Genomic DNA, 21,452 nt, shown 5'->3' with positions numbered 1-21,452 from the left:
ATTCTGAGCCAGGCCAAACAGATTTACAGTGTTTTGATAAGTAATCACATCTACAATAGATTTTGTTTTACATTTGTGAGAAATTTATTAAAGCACTGAGATATTTCAGCAGGGCTCAAAATAGTGTTGATGTTTTCTTTAATTGTTGAAATTTCCTTGTGGTTTACTGTTGTACCTAATTCAGATTTAATAACAGACTATGCTGCCATAGACTTATTCTTATATCCTAAACTGAACTTATCATTTGACATTCTTTTGGCAGTTTTAACAACACTTTTAAATACAACTTTGTAATGTCCCACATAGTTAAGTCAGGGTTTTTATTCTATTTCACCTCTTTATGTAGCTGTCATTTTATCACACTAGATGTTTTAAGCCTAGTGTAATGCAGTTTCTTATTTTTGATGTTTCAGTGCCAGATCATAGGTGGGAATGATTCATTGAATGCCTCATGAAAACTTCTTAGAAATTTATTGAAGTACTTGACACACTATTATCTGTGGGGCATTTTACTGCAGATATCTTGTCACACAACAGGTTCAAGTTATTTTTACAAAAGTTTTTCATGGTTTGTTTATTCTTGGCAGCTGAATAAACAATGCAGAATCGTCAGAAATTCTTAAGTCTAAACAGAAGTTGTTTTCTCTGGCAAATCACGTAATTTGTTAAGATATTGTCTGTAAAAGTACCTGAATGGGCATATTCTCTAGTGAATTCACAAAAAATTAGTTTAAAAAAAAGAGTTCTGTATTAAGTCAATAAACTGGTTTGAGCCGTTTTATCACATCACATGTACATTAAAATCAGCAGCTAAGATAATATTTTTCCTTACTTTCTCTTTTAAGTGTATTGCGAAGACACTGAATTTTGGACTAGAAAGTTTTCATTCTTGTACCTCCTGCAATTCTCTAAATTTGTATGATTGTTGTGTTCATCTGTTTTAGTTAAATGCATCGGCTTTCAAAAAAGTTGTTTGAAGCTGTTTTATACATGGGAGTATGATTCTTTAAAGAATTGGAGTGTACTGGTTTAACACTAAGTGAGGATTTTCTCTTTTTCTACGTGTCTTTTTTTTTTTTTTTTTTTTTTTTTTTTTTTTTTTTTTTTTTTTTGTACGTTCTGTATAAATAATATATGTGCAAGTCTCTCGTCATTTTATCTGTATTTGTGACATTCATTTGTCACCTGAAGATGGCCTAAAGGCTGAAACCTGTGTCGTGACCAAATGAATGCAATTTTGCGGAACATTGGGAACTTTCATTATTATTATTATTATTATTATTATTATTATTATTATTATTATTATCTCCAAAGCACCGACAGAAAATTTAGTTAATGTTATAAATTGATATATTTTTGTTGGGAAACCTTGTTAGAACTATTGTATTCCATAATAGGCCTATGTGTTGATTTTGTTTATTTTCTCATTTGTAAATGCTATGGCAGTAGTTGTATGTGCTGATGCTTTACTAAATGTAGGCAAATGCCTGAAACTGGTTTCCATGCCCAATGCAAACTTTTATCAGAAGTGTAGATTAAGTAGTATAAGAAGGCTCTCTGCTGAAAAGCTTTTACATGATTATGCCACCAGTTGAGCTGCTGTTCTCAGTGAAATGAAGACTTGACATCTCAAAAACTCATAAATGTTTTCTGCATCATAAGCATTAAGAAGCAGTTTCAGTCGACCCATTAGGAAGACCAATTGAAAAGTAATTTGTATTAACTTATATTGTGAATGATTAAAATGTAAAAAAAAAAAATAAAAAAAAAATTACTGTGTTAGAGTAGAATGAGTTTGCCAAAGTCATCAATCTGCAATCATGAAAGTAACTTACTGACTGCTGTAGGGCAGATATGTTAAAAGGGCCAGTGTGATCATTCTATACAGTACATGGATGTGGCATAGTCTCTATAGTAAAGTGTGAGTTGAAGTTAAGATGTCATTTTATATAGGTTGAAATAACCTGACCCTTTACTATTTTTCACAAAGTCGCTGTAGAATTACCACCTGGTGTGGAGACTGCCAAATAGTCAGATGGGTGTGCTAGTGCTAAAGTACCCTGAGATGTGGGTGCTACTTGTGCATACATCTATTGCTTATGACCCTAATGGTCTAATGGGATGTCATCTACCAGCATTGAGCACAACCGACTTTCCTCTATTGCAGTATTGCAGAATCCTAGCTTTATAGATCCATGTATACGGGGAATAAAAGTATTTAATACAACCCTCAAAGAAATTCAGCAGTGGCAATTAAATTTGGTGATTGGGTTAGTCTGTCTCTGGATATTCACTCTTCTGTGTAGTACATTTATGCCAGTTATCCACAGCTTGGTAGACCTAGACTGTAGGAGTCTACCTTCCAGCTATTTAGAAAAAGTTTCACTTAGAAAATCATTCTGGAAATGCCTTGAACTCAATAGTTTCTTCATCAGAAGAAAGAAGACATCACTAGTTGTGAATAAGCACTATCTGTGACTATGTTCTGCTGTGCAGAATGAACTGGGACATTGTCACAGAAGACAAACACCCCTGTGGACAGCTTGCCACTATGCTTAATCCTGACACCCTCCAGTAACCTCATAAGGAGATTTCAGAAGTATGCTCCTGTGGTGATATGCTGTTTATGTGCATAATTGGTTAGCACCACACCGTGACAGTCCTAAGAAAACTCATCACCATTCCCAATGACTGTTGGGCCTCCACCTTATTTTTATTTTAAAAATACTGAATCCACATTTCCACTGCTTGCTGTGCTGCTTTACATCCAGCACTTCTTCTTAGTGATTAATTAGATAAAGAAGTGATCTTGACCGACTCGAAACATGTGCAACATTTCTGCTGCTTCCTCAGATGGGTGATTGTGGCTCAGTGATTTCAGTGTGTATCAGGACCACAGACATGTATCTGCAAACAAACAAAATTTTAATTAAATTACTGTATTTTATTTTAGATGGCAACTAAAAACTTTGACTCCCCTTGAACACTTGCACCCATTACTTAACTTGTCCTGTATTTCACTACATCCATGTGCATAGAAAGACGAAAAGAGGACCAACAAAGCACTTCATTATACTAATCACCATATTAAGACTGCAGCATTTGTAGTAATATTTCATCCCTATTACTCTAAGCATCCCAAGATTTTAACGTATTGTAATTTTTGTTCTAGTTCATAATCGCACAGTTCACTTCATGTTATGGAGACATTATTATAAAAAAAAGTTTTCATATGTAGTCCACTATTCATCAGTTGTACCAGGAAATTTTTCTTTATGCTTTAGTCTTTTGAATTAACAGACAATTGATTTTTGGGTGTAGTAGTTGTTACCCTTCTGAAATTATAAATTGTCTTCATAGGAAGAACAGCTGATAAATTTTGACCTTTATGAAGGCGGAAATTTCCAAACTATGGTAGAATTTAATTCTGTAGCTCACATCAAACCTGATTGATTTTATGCATTTCTTTAGAGGAATGCCAAGTAGGTATCAATATAATTTGTGAAAACAATGATAGTCACGGGTACAGCTTGTGTGATTTTGGTTGTAACAATTTCAGGCATTTTGTTTGTATATGGTAACACAGTTTCCCCCAATGTGTTACAATGAACAAAATTTGGGTTATTTTGTATTACACAATTTGGTTATCAATGCTGCGGTAATGGTTTTATATGACCTGTTATCAGATTATGTGGTGCAAGAACAAAATGCTGAATTCCGAAATCAGACAATGTTTGTTCAGATTTTGGCATAAAAACTATTATGTATTTTGTAGATTCCTCTAAATAATTTCTGGCAAATTACGTGTAATTACACAGAGGGTGAAATTGTTCCTATTGACAGCTTTTCTTATTGTTTTCAGGTTGGTGCCAAAAATTGTAAATGGAGGAATTGCTGGAATAATTGGAGTTTCATGTGTTTTTCCACTTGATCTTGTCAAGACACGTCTGCAGAACCAGCAGATTGGTCCCAATGGAGAACGTCTATATAGTTCAATGTATGTAGCTCTTACTATCTAATTACATTAAGAATGAGAAATTGATGAAGTATTCACTGCATGCTGTAATTTACTGAACAATAATCACAGAAGTACAAATGTCTGTGCATGTTATATTCACCAACAGCTTCTCTTGCACAGTTATTTATAGTAATATGTACTACAGAGTGACATTGAATTTAGACAGTTTGTTTCATGTCAGGCCCGTATATGTGAATTCAGTAATGTGTGAAAACTAAACATGGTTAATAACAACTGTGTGTGTGCATGTCACATTTCATTGACATTGTTTTGACAGGTTGGATTGTTTCAAAAAGACGTACAAAGCAGAAGGTTACTTTGGCATGTACAGAGGTGAGTAGGAGTCAGTCATCAGTCACTGTGCTGTTATGTGGTTCTGCTTTTTTGCTTCTAGCTTAGAAACTTTAGGAAGCTCATATGTTTCTCTGTCTCCATGTTTGTGTTTCTGTAGAAGTGTCCTTGTCCTCATCATTGTGGGCTGATTGCTATAACACATAGTAGTAAAGTGTCTGCAGGTGGTGGTTTCATGACTGTAATGATATTCGATGAAGTAGTTCTTAATTTTTAGGTACATATCAGACCCTTATTTTCATGTGTTCCAGTAATTAAACATTCTGGAGTCAGTTAACAGACTTTGACAGATTTTCAGCAATCCTCTGAACGAAGAACCAGTTGTGCATCAAGTATCAGTAATCAAAACACACTTTGTATGGAATGTTATTAGTGACAAGTAAAACCTAGATTAATATTTTTTATCAGTTTCCATACACTTCCAATGAAAACTGATGTTTATATATAGCAGTTTTACTCTTCTACATACGGATGTGACAAAATTGTAATTCAGGTTCCCTATTGTTTGCTGCTACAACTCAGTGGGTATCATGAATTTCATCTTGTATTTATTTTTTACGGTAACCACTGTAATTTGCCAAGTTGGATAGAATTTTGAAATTACCCAAAATCAAATAGTCCCGTCCTCACAAATGTAATTCTGCAACCCACTCAACCTACATAGTCACTTCACAATCTTTCCTCTTTAAATTGTGTCCTGATCCCTAACTAAAGTACATTCTTAAATGTCTTGTACTACACGGATCTCATGGGCATTTATTCTAATTAATGCAGCATGATGTTTGATGTTTGTAGTTGGTATATTTCCAAGTTTACAGCACTACAGAGTGTTTCATTTAATTACTTCAGGTAGAATTGCTTATTGGAGTCCTTTTTAAATTTTAGAAAACTCCTGTTTAGTTGCCTGTAATTTGCAGCAGCAGTAGTAGTAGTTGCTATTGTAGCTCTATTGGTTGTGAAATTAGCACCAGTTTTATTTGTTTTTGAATAGCTTGCAACACATTCCCCCTTCCTTTTTGTACTATCCTTGCAATTGCTGTAAACAGTCATCATCAAGATTGTGTCGATTTCATTTTACTCCCTTCATAAGGAATTTAGCTGGGGTTGCCACTTGTTTCGTGAGACCGATATCAGTTTCCTCAAATTACTAGAGTATTTTGAAGCTATACTACTGTACAATTGAACAGAGACTACTCTGCAGATGGAAAGCTTTATCACATAAAGATACATAAAAAAGGAGCGAAAGATGAGTGTAAAAATTATAGGGGAGTAACAGTGACCAATATCTTCAGTAGATTATATGGAAGAATTATTAAATATTTGTTAGAAAAGGAGGCTGAAGAACAAGCAGGTTTTAGAGCTGGAAGATCAACAATTGATCATATCTTTTGCCTACAACAAATTATTGAAAAAAAAAATTGGTTCGGGCACAACCTATACATTTAGTATTCATAGTTATAGAAAAAGCCTATGATAGTGTGCCTTTATCCAGTTTATGGAAAGCTTTAATATCAATAGGAATAAATCCACGAATAATTAAAGCAATTCAAAATTTATATAAAAATTATATTTCAAAAATAAAAATTGGTAAATATCTATCACATGGATTCCAAGTCACAAAAGGATTACGTCAAGGATGTAGCATCTCTCCTACATTGTATAAAATATATACAGAAGTAACTTTACAGAATTGGAAGAAAAAATGTCACACTATGGGAATACCAATAAATGATAGAACAATATACTCGTTACAATTTGCAGATGACCAACTGATTATAGCCCAAGACTATGAGGACATAGAGTATATGACCAGAAAATTGATTCAAGAATATAAAAAATCAGGTCTAAATGTAAACATGAATAAAACAAAGTACATGGTAATTGGTGGAGTGAATGGAGACTTAATATTAGAAGAAGGGATGGGAACAATAACAGCTACTGAGGAATATAAATATTTAGGTGTGAAAATTACAAATGATGGGAAACAGGACAAAGAAATTAGATCAAGAATAAATTCTGGAAAGACGACAATCTCTTTATTGAATGGAATTCTCTGGGACAAACACATAACAACTGATAACAAAATAAGGATTTTTAAAACAATAGTTAGGAGCATTATTACATATGGTTCAGAAGTGTGGACAACAAAATGGCAACTGAAATCAAAATTATTAGCCACAGAAATGGATTTCTGGAGACGTTCAGCAAGAATATAAAGACGAGAAAGAATAAGAAATGAAGTAATCAGAGACAAGATGAAATGTAAAAATTCAATTATTGATTTCATCGAGCACAAACAACTTAAATGGTATGGACACATCAGACGAATGGAACAGGAAAGGCTACCAAAATGCGTAATCGACTGGGTACCAATTGGAAGAAGAAAAAGGGGACGACCACCTGATACATGGATACAGGGAGTTCAGTCAGCAATGAGGAAGAAAAACATTCCTGAAGATTTATGGACAAATAGAGAAGAGTGGAGAACAATAATTAGTGACTTACTGTAATCTAGAATAGGTGCTGGAAAAATGTACTCACATTGTAAATCCAGAATAATAATAATAATAATAATAATAATAATAATAATAATAATAATAATAATAATAATAATACCACAACAGATAAATGCAGACTTTGTAAACAACAAATAGAAACAGTAGATCACATCACAAGCGGATGTACAATACTAGCAAATACAGAATACCCCAGAAGACATGACAATGTCGCAAAAATAATACATCAACAGCTTGCCTTACAACATAAACTTATAAAACAACACGTTCCTACATACAAGTATGCACCACAAAATGTACTGGAGAATGATGAATACAAATTATACTGGAACAGAACCATTATAACAGATAAAACAACGCCACATAACAAACCTGACATCATACTCACCAATAAAAAGAAGAAATTAACACAATTAATCGAAATATCCATACCCAATACAACAAATATACAAAAGAAAACAGGAGAAAAAATTGAAAAATACATCCAACTGGCTGAGGAAGTCAAAGACATGTGGCATCAGGATAAAGTTGACATCATACCAATTATACTATCAACTACAGGAGTCATACCACACAATATCCACCAATACATCAATGCAATACAGCTACATCCAAACATATATATACAATTACAGAAATCCGTAATTATTGATACATGTTCAATTACCCGAAAGTTCCTAAATGCAATATAACATGTACCGTACAGCAAAAAGGAAGTGACGCTTGATAAAGGTCCGCGTCACTCCATTCTTAACCAGACTTCTAAAAAGTCTGAGAAAGTAAAGAAATAATAATAATAATAGTTTGTTCAAAATTACTTTAGTATTGACAGTTTGGCAGGATCACATGGACGTGCGGATCTGTGTTACCACATCCTGCATGGAACACTTGATGATCTATCAATCATTCACCTCTCCCAAACTTGCATACTATTCAATCCAGATATGGAACTGGCATCATTGTGTTCTGGAAGAGCTACTCTGTTTCCATTTTAGTTTTATTTATGGCAACAATTATTCAGACCAAAGGCTTAGGAAAATGAATTTCCTAATGCCTTTATTGAATTTTCAATACGCAGGAAACCTTTCTATTATTAAAGTTATGTGAACACACTATGTCAACAAAATCTTAAGAATACATCATATTTTCATGTGCTTCAAACCAGAATTTAGCACAGTTTCCTAACACAAGATAGTTTCAGTTAAATCTGATGCACAATGTTCCCTTTGTGCGTCAAATACTATGCAGGTGCCCGTATAATTTCCTTAGGAGAAACAGATCATTAGGTTTATAATTAACCTGTTCTTAAGTTTTCTGATCAGCCTACTTGTTTATAACCTAACAAGAAATAAGATTTTTGTGTGTTTATCATGGTGAGAAAACTTACCTTAAATAGGTCAAGCAGTAGGAGGAGAAAGGACAAAAGCAATAAAAAAAAGGGTATTCATTGTTGCAGTAGTTACATAGCAAATAGTGATATAGACTGAATCCCTAGCAAGGGAAATTCCCATTGCACCCCCTCAGTCTTAGTGGTAAGATGGTCCAGTGGATAGCCTGTCAAAAACTGGACCCAGATAAAGCATGAAAACAGGAAAAAGGTGTACTGAACTGTGAAAAATGAAGCAAAATAGAAATGGTGAAGAGTCAAAGCTCAAGATGTGCAACATCAAGTGACTAGCAAGAACCATGGTGTCATGGCTGTGTGGTCATGGTGCCCGACTGCAAAGCGGGAGATCTGTGTTCAAACCTCCTCGTGCCCCATTTCCCCCTCTCCCCTCCCTCCCCCACAAATTTATGAACTGCCTGTCTGGCCATTGACACGCCTGTTCTCCTTCTGTAGTCTTGGCAGTTGTCATATATAGAAGAGGTGCCTCGTACACAGCAAGGAAAACAACAAATGGGTGTGAACTATGTTACAGTGAAGGAATTGGTCAAAATTTCCAAAATGGAATGCAAGAGGCATAATGTGTGGTACTTGCATAGAATAAATGTGAGGTACATACATCTGGAGGTACCTTTGTTACACGTCACTGTTGCAAACGGACATTACTCTTTGATACAGAGACAAGTTTGAATACAGCGAACAGACATGTCAGTGAGCATATGGACTGTTCATAATTGTGTGGGGGGAGGGGGTGTGGTATGTAAGAGGGAAATTTGAACCTGGATCTGCCCCCCTTCACAGTTAAACACCATGCCCATGACACCACGGTCATTCAGATTCACTATATGCTGCACATATTGATCTTCAACCATTCACTGTTTCTATTTTGCTTCTTTTTTCCACAGTTCAGTACACCTCTTCCTGTATTTCATGCTTGATCTGTGTTCGGTTTTTGATAGGCTAGCCAATAGGCCACCTTACCACTAAATCTGAAGGGGTACAATGGGGAGTTTCCCATTTGGACTTAGTTGATAATTATGACATTATTAAAATGTCAAAATAGGCTGAAAGAATGTTGTCAAATTTCCCCCGTCATAACTATTGACAAACTTGTTTCTTACATTGTCCAGGCCACACAACAGCAAGCAGTCTGAATCTGAAGCACACAGACTAGTGTGTGGGTGAAGGTTTTTCAATTGCAGGCATTTGCTGAGGCTACTGACCTCATAGGAATAGCAGAAAATGTGCTGTGCCTCCTGAATGGGCCTCACGGGTCCACTTCAGTCATAGCTGTCAGTCCTAAAGTAATTTTGAACAGACTGTACAGGGAGGAAGAAAAGGCGCCACATTTAGAGGTTGACATGTGATTCATCACCCAGATTCTAAACAGAAGTTTATCTAGCAAAATCAGATTGGGCACATTTCGAAAACACGTGTGAAAATGAAAATGAGGAGCTGGCAATACTGTCGCACCATGCAGCACATGAGAACGTACAGAGGAATGTGTATAACCCTACACTACCTTACCAGTTCATGTAGCTCACTGAGTAGACTGCTGGACCATGAAGCTCACATCCACCTTGGAGATATGGTTTGAATCTTTGTCTGTTCACTAGCTCTTGTCATTTATAGGCAGAACGTCATTTTGTCATGTGACAGGCTACTGTCACATGACAGTGGGGTCCATTAAAACTGCATGCATTTGTCTACCAACTGTGCAGTGCATAAACATGACTGGTCCTGTCAAACTGATGTAGAGCATCCACCCGATGGAGTACACCAAACGATGAATATGTCGGATATGCTTTTGATGCTTTGTGGATCCAATAACAAAGCAGCAGCAGCTGCTGCTGCTCTTATGTAAGGTACATGATACCCTCAAAGCTGCCATCCCAGTAAGAATGTTTTTTTATCACCTGGAACAATGCATTCGAGAAACCAGTAATCTTCATCCACAAGTAATGGGTAGACATCATCCAAGGGCAACATGTACTCCAAAGCCAGAGGATGTGGTTCTTGAAACCATTGACCTCAGCAAAGTGCTTGTGATATTACAAGGCAGTTCCAGAGATTGCAAAGACTGGCCATTGAAGTGTTGCAAGATGAGGAATTGCATCCATATCATTACATGTCAACTCAAACCAGTGGCCTGAAGACCAAATTCAATGAGTACAGTTTTGTGAATTACTTTTGCACCAAGTGGAAGATAGCAAACATTTTGTAAATTATGTGATATGGACTGACAAATCTAGCTTCACTCGGGACGGTATTTTCAACCTTCCTAACAGCCATTATTGGTCGGTACACAACCCACATCATCCGTGAAGGTAGCTTTCAGGAACACCATTGCATAAACCTACAGGCTGGAATTATGAGAAGAGTACTTTTGATTCCTTGCCAATTGCCAGACAAGTTGAATGCACCCCTGTGTCGTCCATTGCTTTGCAATATGATGCCTGGTGTATTAGAAAATGTTATACTTGGTGTTCAGCAACAGCTATGGTTTCAGCATGATGGTTCATTGCCACACTTTGAAATGAATGTGCGTAACTATTTAAATGAAGTATTTCCAGGGAAATGGATTGCTTGTGGAGGTCCAATGGTTTAGCCTCCATATTCTCTGGACCTTAATACCACAAATTTTTATTTGTGGGGACATTTAAAGAAACAAGTTTATAGTACTCCACCTTTGGATGTACATGATCCAACGGCTTGCATGCATGCCACTTCGGCAGTGGTGGATGCACATGTTGTGTAGGGTCCAGCAAAGGACAATCCAGCAAGTGTTGAAGTGTTTGCAAATGCAAGGTGTTTGCTTTGAACATATTCTCTGAAGTGAATGTTGCTCATACATGTATGTAGTGGCTCTGTGAAGGTAAGCTTGGATGTCAAAGATACTGAATGGAATTGTTGTGCTTAGCGTAATGTGCAATATAGTGTAGCCTACATATTGTTTTTGTACCTATTGGATATAGACAATTGAACTGTATAAACTATTATTTTCTATTGGTGTTTTTGGGTCACAGGCGAAACAGTGTTTACATCTGTAAGAAGTTCATATTATGTCTTTATGTTTAAATAAAGATAACAGTAACAAAGAAATAAGTAAGATACCATATTGTGGAGGTATAACTTGGATGCAGTTTGATACTTTAACTTCAAGTTGGCACGAACATAAGCAAGTACCCATATCCTTTCCCCATGATATTGCCTCATTGTCATAGCTCCAGCAAAGTGCATGGTTCATGCTACCTGTTTGTGGCCACACTGCATGCAGTTACAGCTTTGTCAGAACCATGATTTTTTTTTAATCTATTTCTATTAAACTGGTTAGCAGGACTAGATTTTGCTGGATTCACTTTTCTCTTGGGTTGGGATGAGGAATCATTTCCCGACTGCCAAGTCTGGCATTTTTTTCTTTGCCCTGTAGAAATGACAGGAAGATTCTTTTTGTATGTTTCAATGTTTGTTCTTGTCATCATCTGAAATCTTCTTTCACGGCACTGTTTTGACTAATATAGGTCAGCAGTGGGGCAGTCCTGACAACAATTAAAACTAAAAAGTAAGTCCAGGAGTTAAGTAAAAGCTTAATTGATAAAGTACTTGCAAAACCTGATGTAATTCCATGGAGTTGTTTAACTTCTTATTTTGCTGTTGCAGCATCTACATTCATGTAAACAACCCAAAGTTCTTCACTAAATCACATGTATCCTGAGTAACAAACACAAATACTCGGTAAGCAGGTGACTGTAATCTGGAAAAAAATATTTATTGACCATAAATACACCCACTGTGATGCATCAGTGAGCAGACAAGCCATCAGTCTACTGAAGCGTATCCCTCCATGCTGGAGCAAAAACATTGTGCAATGTGTGTTTCCTGAACAAATTCTCATTTTTGAATGAGAGGAGAAAACTGTCAGCAGTTGGCCTTTACATACCTCGTCTGTCAGTGAACCTCCCCCCTTTCCCATCCTCTTTTTAGAAGTGACCAACAGTTGAATTACAAAATGTATCAGCTGAAAATAAATTGTTCCAGTTAATTGTTAATAATGTCATGTCACAAATGTAAATTCAATGTTACAGTCGAATACAAATACTCTTATTTCAAGCAACTCTCACTGCTTTTATGATAAAAGCAAATTACACTTGGTGTTGTATTAAATGTTTCTGTTTATTGCAGAGAAAATGACTGTTTTAAGAATACTATAGCCAGTAGTGGAGGAATCAACAGTCAGTATACAGCAAAAACTTTTGTTCATACAGTTCTTAACAAAAAGTTAAGAAATTTGATTTGAACTGTGCAGTGATTTATTGGGTGTAGTTCTGTTTGGAGGCCCACAAACTGACACATCCAATCAGTTAAAGAGAGACCAACAATTCAAGTTCTGATGCAGTGTGGAATTTGTCATATAGTGCCACAGGTGAAAGTTGGGTGAAATGTCAGGGAGACTGCTGTGCCTAGTGGGAATCAAACACTGAGGATTTGTGATTTGACAGTTATCCACAAAACCATGTAGGCTAGTTTACTCAAAAGATAGTTTGCAGCCAAGTTATGAAACCTATTTTATTATGCACATTTGTATGCCCCATAGGAGTCTCACAAACTGCTGCAATTATACAAAAAGCATATAATGTGGGTAACACTAAATGAGGTAAAGTATTGTTCCCTGGTCCTTGAGGAGCTCCATACACCATAATGCTAAAGGTATCATGTCAGAGCACCAAATAAAAATTACTGCCAGGTGTGAATGACTGGGAAATCATCTTTGAGCTGTGAACCTGAAACACACTTACTTCCTCTGATGTCCCATGGAAAGAGAGACTGTGGAATAAATGAAAATGGCTATTGAGGGAATAAGATACATTTGGCCCACAATGATGTGTGTTTCAGTAGCAATTGCCATTGTTATTGTTGGTAGTAGTGATGGCCATCATCATCATTGTTGTGGTTTACACTTAGCGATAACAACTGTGTTACATGATTTTGTTCAGTTAGTCATTTCAGTAGGGGCACCAGAATGACCTTACACTTTAGACAACTGATCAGATAACATTTTCGCGCTGAGTGTGGAGTGCTTCTGTATGCTTTAAATTTGGTACACACACAAATTCACCCATTCCAGCAGCTAATGCTGTTTTCTGGTAGGCTATATAAGAAGTTTAATGAATGATGGCTGATTTAGTCTTTGTTTATCAAATATATGGTTCCGTTACTTTTTAATGCATATCTCACCCAATACTGATAATTGGTTGGTACTTCACGTAGTAGTTCATGTTTTTACGAATCAAAATTTGCCCAAGGTTCTCTGCACAAAACAGCATTTCAAATTTGGTATGCTTTGATGTAGCTCAATGCATACAAATGCTGTTGCTGAACACAAGCAATGCTGAATGCTTCCTTGCACAGTGCCGCTGCATGTTTAACAGTTATTATAGGCTACATCAGAACCAAATGGCATGTTTGTAAAAAGTACACACGAAAGGCAAGCTTTCTCTCTCTATTTCTGTGCCAGAGTGCATACTCATGTTTGGTGCTTCTTTCTTTTCCTATGATTTTGCATTTAAAAGACTTGATATCAGTTTTTTTACATAATGTTACTCTTGAATATGCATTCACAGGGCAATGGTCATGAAATAGGTACTTAGCATGATGTATTTTCAATATTTCATAGTAGTTTAACATCTCAGTGAAGCAGAAGACACATAAGAAACCATGTCATGTCCATAGCTGTCACTGAAATCTGCGTGGATCTTGACCACTTACAGACCTCTCCAACATGCGTTGTATTTTGTCAAGGGATTTCATAATGAGCATGTATCATAGCCATGTCATTTTGTAAACTCCCCAGAGAGTATGTTTAAAATCTTGTTGGGATATTATTTCCACCTACTAAAAGGTGTATTCTGTTAATGTAACATCCCATGACTAGGAATGCTGTGGACTTGTTGAATTGTGCATATGATACTCGTGCAGCCTTTCATTGTAACCACCATCAGCTGATGGGTGTGAGAAAATTGTGGGACCCAGTACAAGTTAATGAAAAACTGCCTGACATGTTCATAGAACTGTTTGCAGGCTGCCCAGTGCCTTTTCACCTATTGGGATTCTTAGGTTTAAATGATCTTCATAATACGTACAACCACTGCTTGATTTGTTAAAAAAAAATCCACTACGAGACATTGCAGGAGGGTGTTTTTCAACACTATTTCAGTGCCTTTCTGTTGATGTGAAACATGTGAATACATTTGTACTGGTAAAAAAAAAAAGAAGTTTTATCGTAGCTCACATCAAAATCTGCCGTTCTGATTGTTTCTTCTTCTTTTCTTATTTTAGTTGGCAGTATCTGGTACTAATAGAAATATTTCCTGAAGCCAGCAACATGCTGCATCCTGCAGTATGGTTTTAACAGACATAGTGATGGGTCTCCTTCTACGTTCCATATATCTCTGTTTTCTTTAAATGTGGTTCTATTCTGTTTGATGGGCGTCTGGTAGCTTTTGCATTAAATTATGATGCTGCACAAGTCGGTAATGCTTGTCAGCTCCATTTGGAACTCCTTGAATGAATGTCCCAAGTGCTCACCTTTTCGCTACCCATTTTGATTCTGGTGCATACAAGACATAGAGTGAAAAATGTTGACTGCCCATAGAATGTTGTATCTTCTTGATGTTGAATTTAAGTGTGTCGGTAAAGTTGTGTGGTCATGTATAAAAGGACTAGGTGAAATAAAGTTAAGTGTTGGATATTTTTACTGGCCACATGATTCTGCTGTGATGTTTTAGTCGTAGGCAGAAAGTCTCAGTCAATAGTGTCGAAGTATGCAGATTGTGCAGTATTAGTTGGAAGCATTTTAACCTACTGAGCATACACTTGTAAATCTATGGATTCATTGCAGGGAGTATAGACTGACAGTCTTGCAAAGTTCTTTTGAACACGGTTTTCTGAAAACTCTTGAGCAGCTGGTTTGACAGCCCACATGCAGTGGAAATATTTTAGACCTTGTAGCTACAAACATGCGTGACCTGATCAACAGCATCAGTATAGAGACAGGGATTAGTGATTGTAATGTCGTCATAGTGACTTTGATTACTTAAGTTAAAAAATCAATCAAGAAGGCTAGGAGAGTATTTATGCTCGAAAGAGCAGATAGTTTTTAGCTTCCCACTTACACAGTGAATTGACATAATTTAGTTCCTGTACAGTGGATGTAGAGGAATTATGGTCTAAGTTCAAGCAGACTGTGAATCATACTACTGAGAAGTATGTGCTTAGTAAGTGCAATAAGAATGGAAAAGACTCATCATTGTTTACAGCAAAATTTGAAAAATGCTGAGGAAGCAAAGGCTGTTGCACTCTCAGTTCAAAAGAGAATGCGGAAATGATGACAGGCAAAATAGCAATTCGTGTGTCTGTAAACATATCAATTCATGAAGCTTAAAACTACCACAGTTATATCTTAGCAATAGATCTTCCTGAGAGCCTGAGAAAATTCTGGTCCTGTGTAAAATCACTAAGTGAGTCTAAGGCTTTCACTCAGTCACTTGTTGACCAGTCTGGGCCTGTAACATTGTCGTGGGAACACCAGATAGTGCTTCCATTTTACTCGATGTCTTTCCGTTAGTTACTGCGAATTGTGACCTTTCTGACAGGAAGTATCAAATCCAGTGGCACAACTGAGACAATACTCCATAAACACACAGTTTGATTAGAGGCTACCTGGGAGGAACAGTATAAAAGGCCTTTTGGAAATTTGGGAATGGAGAATTAATTGATGTGAGATCCCTGTCAGTAGCACCCATTACTTCACGAGAATAAAGAGCTGTTGTGTTTCAGAAGAATTATATTTTCTGAAACTGTGCTATTTGTCATTAGAGGGTTTACTTTGATATACTTAACAATGTTTGAACACAGTACATGTTCCAGAGCTCTCCTGCAAATTGACATCACTAATTTGGTCTGTAATTCATTGGATTACTCAAATATCCTTTCTTTAGTGTTAGTGTGGCACGTACAGCTTTCCGGATTTTGGATATGGATCTTTCGTCGAGCAAGCAGTTGTATATGGTTGTTAAGTATGGGACTGTTGTATCAACACACTCTGAAAGGAATCTAATTGGTATAGAATGTGGACTGGAGGTCTTGCCTTCATTAAGTAATTTAACATGCTTCACTACTCAGATGGTATCTGTTTCTAAGCTACTCATGTTGGCAGCATTTCTGAACTACAATTCTGGAATATTTACTTCATCTTACTTGGTGAAGGAATGTCAGAAAACCATGTTCAGTAACTACACTTTAGTGGCACTGTCATCGGTAACATTATGTTCACTGTCGTGTAATGAAGGTATTGATTGTGTCTTGCCTCTGATGTACTTCACATATGAGCAGAATTTCTTTGGATTTTCTGCCAGATTTCAAGACAGTTTTTTTGTGGAAACTATCAGAAAGCATCACTCACTGAGGTTCATATTAAATTTTGATCTTCTATAAAACTGCCAGTCTTGGGGATTTCGCGTTCTTTTAAATCTGATATTTTTTCGTTGCTTCTGCAACATTGTTCTGACCTGGTTATTGTACCATGGGGGATCAGTTCCGCATCTTATTAATTTATTTGGTTCAGATATCGCAATTGCTGTTCACACTATTTCTGTGAATTTAAGCCACATCTGGTTTACACTTACGTAGTTAGTTTGGAAGAAATGGAGACTGTCTCTTAGGAAGGTAAGGGAGTTTTTATCTACACTTTTAAATAGCTATATTTCACTTTTTTTGGGGGGGGGGGGGGTGGTGCTATGGTATTAAGTCTCACTACGATGAACTTGTGTTCGCTAATCGATGTATCCATCATAATGCTCCCTATTTGCTCAGGAATACTTGTTGGTAGGGTGTTGACTAGGTTCTTGCAACCATTTACACTTCACATGAGCTCCTGAAGTAATTGTTCAAAACAATTTTTGGAGAAAGGATTTAGTATCGTGCACTAGCCACAATTGTCTTCACTGTGTACAAACAGATAGCTGAGATGTCTTCAAATCTGAATTCGCGGAAATAGTGCATACTGTTTTGTGAGATACCTTCCCTCTGATTGTCACATAATATGTATCTTTTTAAGTAAAACCTGTCTTGTCCTGTGTAATTTCTTACACAGCGATGTTTCCAGAACATAATATTCAGGTGCTGTTGGTCTGAGTTCATTATATTTTACAATTATTTGAATGAAGATGTGTAATATTAAAAGGAATTAATAAATTTATTTAGCTGTTGGTGTTTCTGTGACAGTTGTATATTATTTTGTCTTGCTTTCCATGTGTATATGTGGTGGTTACTTATCTATTTATTAATATTTCATGTTATTAAAAACTTTTGGTGAAAACTTCATTCATTTAATAAAGTAAACTCATTTTTGTCATTCTCTCTCTAAAATTTCTCAACCTTACATTGTTGGCTTCTAAAGAGAACACCACAGTACGACTGATCTTTTTTAATCAATGTTTTGGACTGAAACAAGTTGAATTGTACCTGAGGCTGTAACACATTGCAGAAATAAATAACATAGTTTAAAACATAAATTTGAAAATCAAATTTTATTCTCTGTGAAGCAGTGATTCTATAAAAATTTTCTAAGTGGAAACATGTACAGGGTGACAATTATTGAACTATATGGAAAAAAATGTAAATTAGTTACTAACTACAGATATTCAGATTTAGGTTATGATATGTTCGATATGCTTGCCATCATTGGCAGTGTGATGCAGACGAATAGTGAAATTCTGCATGACCCGCAGAAGTGTCGGAACATTGCTGCTATTGATGACCTCCTGAATGGCTGTTTTCAGCTCAGCAATGGTTTTGGGGTTATTGCTGAACACCTTTCCTTTAATATAATCAAACACTCTCCTGCTTCGATGGGGTCGAGCTATCTTGCATGAACTACATCGTGTCAAAATCAGGGTCACTTTGAATAATGGGGATGAAATCATCATCCAAAACCTTCACGTACCATTTGGTACATTCAAGAAGCATCGCACTGATTATTCCATGACTGGGCATTGCCCACGACACAGTCACCTGTTGAGGGTGAAGAAACTCCTTGATTGCATAATGAGGATTCCCAGTGCCCTAAATGTGGCAATTTTGCTTACTGACAAATCCATCACAGGAAAGTGGGCTCTGTCACTAAATCAAACCATATTCACATACTAATTCCTTCATGCCCTGCAGCCAACCATGCAGTTTGAATCTCCTAATGCAAACCGTTCAGAAGTTACGACGATTTTATTTCATATAGTTCAATAATTGTTGCCATGTAATTTGTGACTAGAACTAAAAATATACTTCTTATACTGCTCTCTAAGTCTATTTAGAAATCTTAAGACTTTATTATGCTGAAATAAGTAAATAAATATTTGATTTATCAACAGTATTAGAATTCATTCTTTCTTGTGCAGTTTCAGATATATTACGATATGATCCCCTTACGAGGATTTTATCTTCTTCACCATCATGCCTAGCACCTGTAGAGTAGTTTGTATATGTGATTCTTCTATAAGCATGGCCAGAGTGATTCTTGCATGTTCTGTTACTGCTGCATGAGGATCTAAATCTTTCAGTGGTGTTTAGTATTGCTTACCACAGTTCCTGATGTGCCTCTTCATGTAAAATGCAATACTTTCCATTTCTGTTAACTAAGTCAATAATTCCCATGCCTCAGTTTACTTCATCTTTTTTGGGTCTGTTTGGTTTTTCAAATCCTTTTGCCACAAAATTGTTTTGTTTGCCCTGTGTGTATGAAGGTTGTAGTATGGAATGGCCACTTTAAATAATAAATGGGCTTCTGAATCACAACAATAAAACATTTTTGCATGTACGATTCGATGCATGATTTTTGTAAGGCTGTGACTACAAAACATTGAGTTTGTTTATAACTAACTTTTCTGCTATCAGTGAAGATTTTAGTTTATTAGTATTGTAGATGATGCATTGTGGGAATTGATTTCTGTTCCAAATGTGATTTTCTCCGTGTACTATGCCATTTTTTCATAATGTTTTCATGTGTGAGGTTTTGCATTTTTCTGTTCCCTTGTTAAGTTTTCTTATGGTCCATTTGTGCAGAATCTTGCACATATTAAACAGGACACACACTTTAATGTGCACAGTATGCATCAATAATAATAAACTTAGCTAAAGAAACTGTGTGTGTGTGTGTGTGTGTGTGTGTGTGTGTGTGTGTGTGTGTGTGTGTGTCTCAGAGAGAGAGAGAGAGAGAGAGAGAGAGAGAGAGAGAGAGAGAGAGAGAGAGAGAGAGACTGACTCTGCACATACGGACCACAAGGAAACTTAAATGCAACAGAAAAATGAAGTACCTCACGCATCAAAACCATCATAAAAATTGCATAGTACGCAGACAATAATGCACCTGAAAATGGGAATCATTTCCTGAAATGTGTTGTTCAAAATATAAAGTAAAGAAATAGTATCTGGTAGCAGAAAAGTTACTTACATATAAACCCATTATAGCATGTAGTTACCTTTTTCACATAGGAAATATTCTTAATTACGTTTTGTCCTTATACAATTACAATTGTAAACACAACAAAAATTTCATTCCAACATTTTTCAGCAGTGTATGTAGTCTGAAAGAAACTTCTGTAACAGGCTCAAAAACCTGTGTGAGATATACTAGAATTCAGACCATAATCTCTGCAGAGATACCAATTTTCTATGACTCTGTCAAATAGTTTTAACATGTTAGAAGGCTTTTTAATTAGTTAGAAATAAAAAGACCAAAACTGTTAGGTTTTCATTTTCATGTATAGTATAGGCAGTTGTGTGTGTGTGTGTGGGGGGGGGGGGGGGGGGGGGGGGTTACAGCAGAATCGTTTGGTATTTCTTGTTTATAAGAGAAACCAGTACATAACAAAAACTGTTAGAAAATGGATATTTGGTCTCTGTGTCTGTGTTAATATATTGAATTCATTCAGAATTGAGTACGGATTTCTGATGTAGCACAATTGTTATTTGCTACAAAACTGGCTGGAAAGAAACTCACAGATGGGGAACATTACTGAGTCAAATAGAATTGCGATTAAAAGTGAAGTGTGTAATATTTTAAAGTTGTATTTGTTCTTTATTGTTATTATTTACACTTATTCAAAAGTAAAGTATTTCTAGATTCAATAACTGCCGGTAGAAAAGATAGCTAAGAGAAAGAAATGCATAACAAAATGGAGTTATAAGTATGGTTTTCCACAAATATTTTTGAGACTTCAGGTGCTGTGGTTACCACTTGGATTTTCAACTACTCACCAGATTGTTTTCAGAGCACATGTTCTCAAAGACCATCTGATCACATTGATTAGCACATTCCGTCCATAGCTTGTATCTAATCTAACTCCAACAACAATAATTGCTAGTCTAATTTTTGTATTAATATGTTTAATTGTACATTGACAGTTTTATCATATTTATAATGTTACATGTCTTGTACTTGTTGTTGTTGTTGTGGTCTTTGAAGATTCTTTTAAAACATTTTCATTTAGTGGGTAAAGGAAATTTTAAAGATATTATGTTATTTAAAAATATTTCTTAATCTATTGGCACAGTTGTTTGTCCAGTACAGTTTATAAGATATTTGAGAGTTCTGCAATGACCCTTGGAAAAAATGTTACTGTTTCTGTTACATTTGATTGCACTAATCTCTATATAGTTTTAATCAAATATTGCTGCTCAGTATGAAGATCCAGTTTGCTGCATGTAGTCTGTTGTTGTTGTTTAGTGCATCTTGGTAGAATTTGCACGCGACCCCCTTCCCTTTTTTTATGTTCTTTTCTTCCGCACAGGCTACCTTGCAGTTACTGACTAAATAAGTGGCATCTCCACCAGTACAGCTCGTGTTTACTGTGTGTGTGTGTGTGTGTGTGTGTGTGTGTGTGTGTGTGTGTGTGTGTGTTTAGGTGGCACTTCTGACTTGTAACTGGCATACTAACACTTTTTTACTGTCCATCTCTTTGGCTGTTTCAATGACATTGATAGTTTGCAAGTATCTAGGTTTGCAGCCGTGTTGTCATTTTCTTTTCACAATATTTAGGCAACTTCTGTAATTGTCCTCCTCAGACAATCACTGTTTGGACTCCCAACCACACAGTTAAAAAATGCTCGCGCATGCGGCCACACTCGCACA

General features: G+C 36.2%; 1 protein-coding gene across 2 annotated transcripts in view; it reads left to right on the top strand.

The window, feature by feature from the left end:
- The window catches only part of LOC126248823 (mitochondrial glutamate carrier 1-like), a 199,389-nt gene that overhangs the window by 120,224 nt on the left and 57,713 nt on the right, over nucleotides 1-21,452 (top strand). For both annotated transcript variants that reach the window (XM_049950235.1, XM_049950236.1), the window contains 2 exons: nucleotides 3,863-3,997; nucleotides 4,296-4,351. In XM_049950235.1, coding sequence (XP_049806192.1) covers nucleotides 3,863-3,997; nucleotides 4,296-4,351 — 191 coding nt within the window. The remainder of the gene's footprint in view (nucleotides 1-3,862; nucleotides 3,998-4,295; nucleotides 4,352-21,452) is intronic.

The sequence above is a fragment of the Schistocerca nitens genome, chromosome 3 (genome assembly GCF_023898315.1).
Source record: "Schistocerca nitens isolate TAMUIC-IGC-003100 chromosome 3, iqSchNite1.1, whole genome shotgun sequence".
Classification (NCBI taxonomy): Eukaryota; Metazoa; Arthropoda; class Insecta; order Orthoptera; family Acrididae; genus Schistocerca; species Schistocerca nitens.
The sequence above is the reverse complement of the archived record's forward strand: the minus strand, read 5'-3'. Positions and strand labels throughout refer to the sequence as shown.